The following is a 12,188-nucleotide window of genomic DNA, read 5'->3' on the forward strand; positions in this document are numbered from 1 at the left end:
ATTTGCCATGATGATGAATTATCGTTCTTGTCTACGGCGTGGATACTCACTTTATGGAGATCTTTCAGTATCTTGTCATTTGGGACTTTGAATCTTCATTTTGCTATACATGTGAAGATTCTTCTTTTCAGGTTGTAGAGCAGCATCTTTCCATGTTCAAACTGAAAGGTAAGGACATGACTGCCTGGGATAGATTATCATCTTCATACTCTGTGACTTCCTAATGCTGAAGCAAGTTTTTAAAATTAAGTCAATGGTTATGCTGCCACCATGCTTTATGTCTATTCAGTGTAACCTGTTCATGATTTGCCCTTAGTCACCTTCAAAAACTACCTGTGTCATCTGTAAATGAGAAGTTTGTATATTTCCTTAAATCATTCTTGATGGTGCATTTATGATTGCATATTGACACTTGCTTTTACTGCCTTAATGATTCTTGAATTAAATGTTTTCGATGTACTGGTTCATCTAAATCAACATGTCATACAATCAAGTCTGGTTATATTTGATACATATGTACATGACTTTTATTTATTGGAACCTTCTATTTCTGCATTCCATGCATTATTGAATAAGATGTTAATCCACAAAATGAAATTCTCATATTTTGTAAAGTATCAAACATATGAGTTACATGCACAGTTTAGCCTTTAATGCTGTAATGACATCTCTTACAGGTATATAGGGAGTTCAGATTTCCTACTCTCCTTGATAGTGTTAATGACTTGTGGTTATTTTTGGTGACAGTGCTGGGTAGGATGTTCAACCAAGTGACTGAAAATTGTTCGCTGTACACATGAAATAATTCATAGAGTTCGGCCGAGAGATACTGCCGTTTGCTGTATTTTGTTCTTATTCTGTATGATATTGCCATAGGGTGCTTGTAATTGTAACAACTTTCTATTCAGTACTGTCGTGACACAGCACACATCTATTGAATTGCATTATTGACAGCACATCTGAATATTTTTTGACTTCTTTACTTGTCAATGCTAGCTCATTGGCTAATTATTAGACTAGTGACATTGAATTTATATCATACAGAGTATTTAACACTATTTCATATGCAAGTCTTATGACATCATCTACATGTAGGGTAATACCGTGAATGTATATAAACTTATGTTTTATGCCTCTTTTGCACTATTTGCTGGATTCATGTTTTGTACCGCAGGTTATTTTTCTATTCCCTGGTTTGCCTCGGCGAAATTTTTGCCTTTGAAACATCAAGTGGTATGACATCTTGCAGCTGTTTTTGATGGAAAATAAGGAAAATGAGATATCGCATATCACCAGTATTGAGTTATTTTTTGGGGATAATATTTGTATATTTTCAGATTTTATTACTGTGGTCTCATGCCGTATGTCTGAATCATAAATTAATCTCATCTTTTCCTTCACATGCTCGTGTAACATGATGCTAGTATAGTTTCTCACTGAAAAGGTGTACACTTGGTTTTCCGTCATGCTAGTGGATTCTTCATATCAATATAAGATTAAAGCTGTAATTTTTTTTTTTATTCATACTAATTGGATACCATTCTTCTATGCCCAGATTTGAATGGCAGCATACTACAGTTGTATCACACCAAGATTGGTTTAGAGTGGATTCTTTGCAAGTGAGCGTAATGCATTTTAAGGTCAGCAGGAAAAGTGCAATGCCAGAATAACCACACTTGTCCCCTGTTCTTTCTCTCCCATCTTACACCATTTCCTAACATCGACAAGAATACCAAAATGTGAAAGATATTGATTTTATGATGACTGTTGCATAAATTTCGATAAGTTTGCCACACATATTGATCAGCATGAATGAAAATGACAGTGGGATAATGTGGATGAAACTTAAAAATGCAAATTGTTCAGCAGCTCTGTCTCTTGTACACAAACGATGAAAACTGACGTAAAACTATGCGAGTGATATTATAGCAATAGCTTGTCAAGACTTTTAAAAGAACACTATGTTTATGTAATTACATGTTCTTAACATTCATGTTTGAATTCTCTCTTATGGTCTCTGTGCTGTTGCCTTTCTCTTCCCTCCCTTTTCTTTCCGTGCTTGCAAAATGGCCCCATGCCAGGTTAACACCACTTTGAGGTACTAGTAGTATTACTATTAGTATCACCAGCAACTAGGCATCACATGTTGGTAATTGGGGAAAAGATTCAAGTTTTCTCACTTTTTGCAGTAAATTTGTTGACATTTGAAATGTGTTTTGATATACAGTGTGCAACACATTTTATTAGACGGTCCTTCAACTTCCCTGAAATGTATATCCTGATGGGGGTACCGCAGAATATTGGTACTATGATGTGCCTTGTTATCATGAAGATAATGTATCTTGTCATTGGGCTGTTTTTGCTCCATTGTAGCAATGTGCAGATTGCATTTGTACCTTATTTCTCTCTCTGTCTATTGTCAGTTTGTGTAATCATACTGATAAAGATTACACAAATGATTTGCCAATGCATATTCATATCCAGACAGCGGATTGTTTGCTGCTGTTGAATACATTCTTAAGTTTTGTGTTTCACTAGCTCTTCATGCAGTTTCTCTGACTCACCGTCATTACACTGCAGTCGTGAATTAATGATGCATTGCAAAATTAGAGCGATCTTTGTTTGCAATTTTTTGTGCATTCCATTTTGAAATTTGTGTAGCACTCTGGTGTACCACATAGCACAATGAGACTTCAGGATTGAGATGTTCCCGTATAAAAGTTAATTTCCTTCCATTGCTAGTCAGGAAGTACAAAATAGTGATATTTCAAACAGACTAAATATCCCCCTCAAAAATCTTGATTTCATGTGTGACGGTGCTGTTTTTGTTTTTAGGGGGACATTTCATAGAATCTAATTCCAGTACATATCTGCGAGAGCTTACATTTCAGTACTCAACATCGTCATTTCTGTAATATTCCAGAGGAATGGTTGATTCTGTCACACACCCCCTAGTTTTGATAAACTGCCTTTTTTTTAAATTTAATGTTATTTGTTTTTTGAAGTATTTGTTACATTTGGGAATTGAATTTGGCCTGAAGGGTTGATACTGCAGTACATGTGAATTCATTAGCAATACCTGAATTTGGTTAGACCAGCCATATGTAGTTCTTACCACAAAATCTTGTTGAAGACCTTGTGTTGTTCTAAATCTGTCAACACAGCTGTTCTTTTTGACAGTTTTTTTTTAATGATTACATATTACCATTCCCATATGTGATCATTACATCATTGCTTTCTGAATCTCTTTGAGATGCTGTCTGTGAGAAAAAAGGTCAAAATGAAACCCTCACTGAAGCTTTTCCATATCAAAGCAAAATGTTGTATATTTTCATTACCAAAGATAGCTGTAATTGATTGAAAGTGGAAATTTCATCTAGACCTGTTGTGGGTTTCAGCTCCTTTTTTTTTTAATGCAAACTTTGTAGTTTGCTTGAGTTATTTGATTTTTTTTGTTGGAAAAGTCATGTCAATTTTTCACATGTATTTTGGGCTTCTATTATCTCATCTCTTCATTTTTAGTTCATGCTTGTAGAGAGAGTTACTGTTGATATTATTTTGTGAGGAAAATCTTGGTCTTATTTGTGACCTATCTTTTCAAAGAAAATCCACTATGCATACATCCATCCCCCCCCCCCCCCCCAATTCCCCTGCGGCTTACTTGAATCGTTGATCCAGTACCTGAAAGAATTTATTCTGCCAGAGACAATAGAGCTTGATGAAAACAAAATAAGTTTTCTGTACTTTGCTTTTAGAGGCTATCTAGGGTGAACTTGGATATAAAGTTGATCTTCACCAGTAATGGAATCTGCAGGATTTGTGAGTCCATGCACATTGATGACTTGATGTTGGTAAACTCATTTGGTAAAGATTCAATTTACAGACATATTGTACACTCTGTAGTTAAAGCCTTGTTTAGCTTGTCTGAATATCTTCCTTCATTGAAGCATAGTTTTGCTTTTCTGCCTACAAGATATGTACATTTTGTTTTTAGCCATCTTCAAAATTTGCCATTTTCTGTATGAGGCGGGTCAATAAACGATGATTGCAACCTATGCTGCGTTCGAGCGCTCAAAATTGAACCAAAGCGAATCAGTTTAGTGCATACCATTCCATGCCAGATTTGGAGTGTTTGAGTGCTCTGTGGAGAAAGCGTACCATGCATGTTATGTTGGGACTTGAGTTACAGGAGGCCATACGTTTTGTAGCAACAGGGTCATGCACTTGGCATGCTTATGTTACCTGACTTACAGGTGTCCCTAACTGAGAGAATTGACTCTTTGCATAAAGCCCCCGTTCCACTATCACGATTTGGACCCCGATCTGTCCCGATCTAGCAGATCGGGAGAGAGCGGCAAAAGCGTACGGGGATCGGAAGCATCGTAGCAGCAGCGTGTAGAGGTCGGGGTTGGAGCGGGCAGTTTTTCAGATAGGGAAGAAATTTTGAACCGGTTCAAAATTTCTTCCCGATCTCCCCGATCAAAATTGACATATTTTTAATCGTACGGCAAGCGGGGAGAGCGTAGTGACAGCGTAAACGCAGCGGGGAGAGCGTAATGACGGCGTAAACGCAGCGGGATGAGCGTAACAAGGTCTTTCTGAGCGTAGTAACATCGGCACAAGAACGGGAAGTAATTTAGCTGTAATTTTCGAAGAAGAAGAAGAGATGAAGAAAAAGAAGAGAAGAAAGCCGCGAAGCAGCTACCCAAAAGGCGAAGAAAGAGAGACTGCACGTGATGCTGAAAGAGGAGGAAGAGGACATAGCAGAATTTTGAAGAATATGAAATCATCTACAACTGGAGGAAGACGGACTATAAAAGCAAGGACATCAAGAAAAATCCTTTGAAAAATCAGCACGTCTTTGTTTATACAATGCATTGCTGCAAAAGAACCGTGAGTTGAGGAGGCTCTTCAAGTTCAAGTTCAAGTTGATTTATTTCACTTCCAACAAACAAATAATAAAAAATACAAAGAAACGCTCATATACACAGACGTCATGAAATCAGTACCACAATGCGATGAACAGAATAACATTGTAAAAGAGATACAGGCAAATTATTAACAGAGATACAAATAACAGTTACGTCACTGTGGTAAATGCATACAAAATATTGCTGGAAATGGAGGGGACTGCTAAAAAGCAGAGCTTGTAGTATTAGAATGCAGTCCCCTCATAGAGAAAAATATATAATTGCAAAATACAACAACAACAAACTTCCCTAAGAGCTCTAAGCGGTAGCAAAAAAAAAAGACAGACAGACAGAGTAATACACACATACATGCACACATACGGACGCACATTAACAAACACATGGCGGCTCTCTTGTAAGGAAAAAATTGATGAGAGGATAGAAAGATATAGTAGTGAAGAAGGTAGCAAGTCCAAGGTGGACAAGGGGGGGGGAGGAGGGGAGAGGAGAGGGGAATGATGGGTCATAACCAGGGCACTGGAGGCACAGAAGCACGGGTTCGCTGATGAAGAAAGAGTAGTGAGAACAACGAAGCAACAACAACTTTGAAAATCAAAAGTAAAAAAAGAAGAATGAATCTTCGAGGTCCACAGTATATTTCTTCGGTTCTGCATGCTAATAAGTTGACTGACTGCTGACCCACAGTCGAATCGGGGTACATCGGGGCACATCGGGCACTTTTCAGCTCTCTGAACGGGGTAACAGCGTGATAAGATCGTATAGATCGTTCAGAGCGTAGATACAGCGTGCATTGATCGGATAACATCGGCAACATCGCACTAACAGCGTAGCTACATCGTTCTAAAGCGTACCGGCAGCGGCAGAGATCGCAATGTCTAATTCCCGATCATCGTTATGACGCATGTGTGTGTTACGCGCATTCTTCTCCCGCCAACTTTTGATACGGTATGGTATGCTTTTGGTGCACATCCGGAAGTGGTCCACATTTAGCTCAATATGCCTTGTAGTATGGTACGGTACACTTCAGGAGCGTTCGAGCACTGCTCTGGCAATGGTATGGTATGGTATGTACCTTTTTGGAGAGCACTCGACCGCACCCTTAGAAAATAGAAACTGGGTTAGTCTGTAAGGGTTTTTGACATGTTGTTGGGAAGTGCTGAATTATTTTTGCAATATCCTGAATTATTTTTGCAATATCCTGAATAGCAGTATATCAAGAATTTATAACATGCCAAAAATACAGAACTTGCAAACGAGTCCAATGTATCGTGCAAACTTGTTAGAGATCTGATATAAAGACTTTGATCTTTGGTGCTAATTCATTGTTGTCAAATAATAAAAAGTAAGGCTCAGAAAACAACTTAAGCATGAAACATTTGCATTCAGTGCACTGTAGATATGAGGATAGATATGAAACCAAATGCTTATAATAGTAATATTGCTAAAAGTGACATCTCTTAAACTGTACATGTAGGATTGAATAGGAAACATTTTCTTCTACTTTCTGTCTTTTTTGCCCTATTGTGACATGAACATCTTTTCTTTATTCCACTTTGAGATTTAGACTCTTAAAACACTTTGTAGCTTGTATTTCTGTGGAACATCAGCTTCACACAATGAAATAGGAAAGAAAAACTGGATTTGAAAGTCAAAATATATGACAAATTATGATTTTTCTGTGTGTTTCTTTTGGTCTTACATGTTTTCTTGAAATGAACAGCTTAAAATGGTGCATTTCTGTATCTTATTCTTCTGTGAGAGTGGAAAAAGAAGATTTTATTCGACATGACTTTTTGGCATCATATAGTTTGGGTTAAAATGGGTCTTCAAATTTTAAAGGGACTGTACAGTACTGGTTGAGGTGGGGATTCATGTTTTGAACATTCCTAAGTGAGATAATGAGAAACCACTTATGAAATATGAAAGAGCATGTAATTTCAAGAAGAATTCAATGTTTATTTGATGAAAATTGGTTTTCAAATGGTTGAGATACCCAAAAAAGTGATAATAATAAAAGGCAACAGGCCACGCCTTTTATTAGGATCTCTTTGTTTCACCTTGTTTTTGGATATCTCAGCCATTTCCAAACCGATTTTCATCAAATAAACTTTTGATACCCCTTAGAATTGCATGCTCTTTGACATCTTGTAGAGTGGTTTCTGAATATCTCGCAAAACGTTGAAAGCTACATCCTCACCTCAACCAGAACTTTACACACCCCTTAAACTTTTTGTAAGATTATGAGAAACCACTTGTAAAAAAGAGCATACAATTCTGAGAGGAATTCAAAGTTTATGAGATTTGATGAAATTGGTTTTAAAATGGCTGAGTTGTCCAAAAATAAAGTGGTCCTAGTAAAAGTTGGGCCCCAACCTTTATTACTTTTCAGATATCTCACCCATTTCAAAACCGACTTTCATTAATTGAACTTTGAATTCCTTTTAGAATTGTGTGCTCTTTTATATTTCAAAAGTGATTTCTCATTATCTCACAACAAAGTTAATTCTGAGGCCCCATCTCAAACAAAACTATACCATCCCTTTTCAGCTTTCTCTAAATGTTCGCTATGTAAGATGCAGTAAAAGGAGTAGAAAATTGTCCACCAGATGAGCTAATTATTCAAATTCGTGAAATTCTTCCATCAAGCTGTTTTTATTGCATCTGGTTAACAAATTGCCGTACATTGACGTTCATATACGTCAATTTGTTAATCAGATGAGCTAATTGCCTTCCTGTTTTGAATTATCAGACTTCTACTAGAATATATTCCAATCTGAAGTATGTTAAAATATGTCATTGCCATTTCTGAGTGTTTTTCATATCGTCATGTTCATCCAAGAATATATGTTAGGATAAATGGCGTAGTTTCCTCCCCCTGTTATCATGGGATGATTGTATTTGTATGTGATGAATAAAAATACTTATGTAGCTTGTATTAAGATGTGCCTTGAAACTGAAAGTCAGAATATTTTATGCAGCTGAAGATGATTGCACATTTTAATTCATATGAATAGTTTTTGGACAACCCATTTCCTGGCCTATATTTATATGTTGCAAGTAAAACACAACATACATGATGCTGAGGATGGGATCACAAGCAAGCTTTAATGCTTCGCTTACACAATGTTCCTGGTGGCCATGACAGTCACGTTGCTGGCCACCATGGACAAAATGGATGGGCAATTGTGTGACAGGCCATGATTGCCGTGGATATTTTGTCAGATTTTTAAACTGTCAAAAATTTGCCATGGCAGTCACAGTGCAGATGGGAAACCTAGTAGGCCGTAGTAAAATGGGGTGAATGCAACAAAGCTTTATATCATGTGATAGGCCATAACATAGCCTGGAGGCCGTCCATAGTGGAATGCGATGGGAAATATGTTTACCATGGTAGTCTTGCCTGACCAGAAGTTGTGAGAACAGCGTCAAATAGCTACATGTTCACTGGACGGAGGATTGGTAGGAACAAGGCTAGAATACGGAAGGGGTAGAAAAATTGAGAATATCCCACCTGCCCACGTTGCACTACATTTCAGGCAAACGGGGCTGCCATCGCCACAGGGAACATGGTGTAAACGCAGCATTAAAGGGGATGGCTAGTAACTGATCAGTGGGAATGCTGGGGTATGATTGTTCCAATCCTTGTGGGATTCATTTAAGAGTACATTATATATTTATTGTTGTGTGAAAATTATTTGCTTCAGAATGGTCTCATATTCAAGTAATGTGCAGTTCAATGATCAACGATCGCCCTGTCACTGTACAGGCATGCTAACCTGGAAGCATAAAACTGCACATTACTTGAATATGAGACAATTCTGAAACAAATAATTTTCACACAACAATAGATATATAATGTACTCTTAAATGAATCCCACAAGGATTAGAACAATCATCCCCAGCATTCCCACTGATTCCCACTGATCAGTTACTAGCCATCCCCTTTAAATAGCAAAATACATGTTATGCCAACATAATATATTTTCCCCTTGCAATTGTTTTTGTTCATTCAATACCTGCTTTTCTGGTCCCAGATAATTAATGTACACATTTCAAAAAAAAAAAAAAAAAAAGTACACAAAATCCTGAACCAGATGTTGTAATAACGATACTGCTCTTCAGTGTTGTGGGTTGCTATTGTAAAGACTTTGGTTTCTTTTATATGAAATGTTCTCATGTTGAAGTTTAGTGACAGAACTGTTAAAATCACTCTCCCTTCTTGAAAGCTGGCATAAAAGCCAAACCCATATTCACTAAATGTAATAATTTGGTAAATTGTTAATACGGGCTTTGATACAATTATCTTTTCACATTTTCACATTTCATTTTTTAGTGTGAACCTTGAAAATACATGCTTGAATATGTGATTGCTCGATGAATGAATATTTATGCTTATAATTGTTTTTTTTTAATACAAACTGTGTATGGGGGTGTGTATGTGTGTTTGGTTCCTATGCGTTGAGGATGGGGGATAGAATTTGAATATCTTTTTGGTCAGTACAATGTATGTAATTGTGACTGCGTTTAAAGAGGTAGAGAAGTATAAGTGATGTGTGAGATTATATAAGGTGATTCTGTGCCCAATTGGCTTTTCCATAGTTAACAATTTTTATGTCGTTGTATTTGCAAATATTATTGTTTCATGTTATGCATCCCATTTTATGATTTGTAGATGTTGTAATAGAATAAACATTAATGAAATTTTCTTTTCCAGGTACCCAAGGCTTTTCAATGAGATGTATGGCAATGTGTCTTTGTTTGTTTCATGTTCTTGTATATCCACAGGGTCAGTGAAGCAGTTAAAAAGTATCTCTACCTACGTTTTCATCACTTCGCTATGTTGATTATATGCATTGCTGGTGTTCCTTGCTTAATTCCAAACACATTTTCCAGTGTTTGAGTGGATATAGTGTGTTTTTTTCTTTTTGTTTAAATTAATGCCAACACTGTAAATATAGTATGCAAGATTCAGGTGGTAACTGGGTTTTATAAAATCAGGATGATGAGGATTGGACCACTCTTACGTAACAGTTGCTTCTGAATGTCGTGCCAGATGGATTCAAATTTAAAACATACCTATGAAATAAATTTTGTTTGTGTATTTAAGAGAGGGATTTCAAACTCCCCACAACACCTTTATAGCACTTAAAGCTGTAGCATGATAAGAAAGTGTGTAATAGTAATAATATGCCAAAGTGCTGCTTGTGTGGTAGACCTGTAGGCCCAGGATACATTTGTATTGTGTTGTTTCTACGTTGAAGTACAAGGGCAACATGTACATGATTGATTGTTTGAAAATGAAAAATCCTTGTATTACCTTTTGCACTTTTGAATACCAAAACATATCTTTTTTTTTTTTTTCATTTTGATTTTAATTTTTTTTTTGGCATACAATATTTGCATTTATTGATTTTTGAAAGTTCTTTCCCAATTAGAAGGAGATGAACCAGGGGCTCGTTACTCTAAAACAATATGGTCGCTTCACTACACAAGACTGCAGATGTGTGTAAGTGATAATAGAATGATACAAAGTGATATTATTACATGTTCAATTTTTCTCATATTGCAAAATAAACAGGACATTTTTTATATATTTATATATGATAGGTCACTGCATACTGTCTGATTGTCAATATAACTTAAACTGATATTTCACCGTCAATAGAATTTATTCCTGTGTCTTTTCAAGTTTGTTTTTGTGCTTCAAAGTGTATGGATATGGTGCATTTGTGGCTGATAATTTTGCACATTTCCACCCATATTTGAAAACTTTCCCTAAGATGTATATTGCCTCTTTACATTATGCTTCTATACATTTATATGAAACTTTTTTTTTTTCTCCCAGACAATCTCTATCGGATAGTTTGTTTCCATAGCCTGGGTTCCCTTTCAACCTTTTCAATTGTGGTGTGATTGTGGAAAGTGAAATCTTGCTTATTGCCCTTTGAATATATAAATTTTTTGTTTGTGTTTTCCATTTGAAAATAAAAAATCATGTACTCTATGCTGCCCGCCTTAAAAACTGAATCCTGGTAGATGACTTGCAATTTCTCTACATTTATTATGTTGTCTTTTGAAGTTAAATATCGTACACACATGTTTTTATAAGTGGCACTGGTTTACAGTTCTACAGTGGATGGTATAATTGCATTTTCAGGACATTAGCAGGGATATGCTTTGTGCCAATGTATAAAGACTTAGTGTCTGTAAAACAAAATTTAAAGTACAATGAAGCAGGGAAGCAGTATGAAGTGTTGCATATATCATGTTAATGGACTTGGTGATGAAAATGCAAGAGGAATCAGCTTTCATCTGGATGTCATCTGGTGGCAGAGAGGCACGACAACAAACACAAGAAACTGGTAAGGTAGTAGTCCTAAGAAGCAGAGCCATCTTGCTGGCCTATTGCCTTGTACATTGTTAGTTTACTTCCCTACTGTACCGTACATGAAAACCCAACAAGTAGTGTTTGACAAGCAAAACCCAACAAAAAAACAAAAACAAAACAAAAGCTGGCATGTTTAACACAAGAGACAATGAAAGGAGAATAGGGGAAGGTTTACGTGCGGTAGATTGCCGTGATTAAAATTTATGTACATGTACCAATATGCATGAAAAATGGGTGTTCTTTCTATTGTATGCTGTACTTGACACTTGAAAATGCTTTATGTAGTATATTTCATCTCTGGATAAAGTTTGAAGACTTGATGGTAACATTGCAATACCTTTATTTAATTCATGATTTCAACACCATATAGAAAAGGGAGGTTCGTATTAACTTCAATTTGTCCTCTTACATTTGTAGTATTTTTTTTTTCAGTATTCGTCGTTATAAAATTCATTGAAATAAATAATAGTGATTGAGTTTGTTGTAACGTAATCATGCACTGTTCTTCATGTTCCTAAGTAGTACTCGAGTATTTGAATGGATTGAGAGTGTATATTTGTAGAAACGATGTCATACATTGTCCTTTTTTTATTGGCTACATTGATCTTTTAAAAACTCCTAATAAAAAAAACAAGTTCTGGTCGATTGAAATTGTTTGACTTGTCGGTGTAGTCATTCTGTAGACCAACGGCTATTGACTCTGTTACATTATTAAAGTGGAATTCCATTGCAGTTGAAAGTTAGTCTGAAAAAACAAAACAAAACTTGAAAGCATATAATTGTCTTACCACTGAAAATTTGACCAAAACCAGATGAAAAAAAGGAAGTTTTTACATTTTGAAGTTTCGCTACTTTTTCAGGAAACGGTT

At 36.2% G+C, this 12,188-nt stretch overlaps 1 protein-coding gene across 4 annotated transcripts in view; it reads left to right on the top strand.

Annotated features, from left to right (window-relative positions):
- LOC139744225 (far upstream element-binding protein 1-like) overlaps window positions 1–11,970 on the top strand; it is a 44,239-nt gene extending 32,269 nt beyond the window's left edge. For all 4 annotated transcript variants that reach the window (XM_071654714.1, XM_071654718.1, XM_071654692.1 and 1 more), the window contains exon 20: window positions 9,717–11,970. In XM_071654714.1, the coding sequence (XP_071510815.1) occupies window positions 9,717–9,725 (9 nt within the window). In that variant the 3' untranslated portion in view covers window positions 9,726–11,970. The remainder of the gene's footprint in view (window positions 1–9,716) is intronic.
- The last annotated feature ends 218 nt before the right edge of the window (window positions 11,971–12,188 follow it).

Source organism: Diadema antillarum, unplaced genomic scaffold (assembly GCF_040938485.1).
Source record: "Diadema antillarum isolate AM-2024a unplaced genomic scaffold, OU_Dant_1.0 scf00000035, whole genome shotgun sequence".
Taxonomy (NCBI): Eukaryota; Metazoa; Echinodermata; class Echinoidea; order Diadematoida; family Diadematidae; genus Diadema; species Diadema antillarum.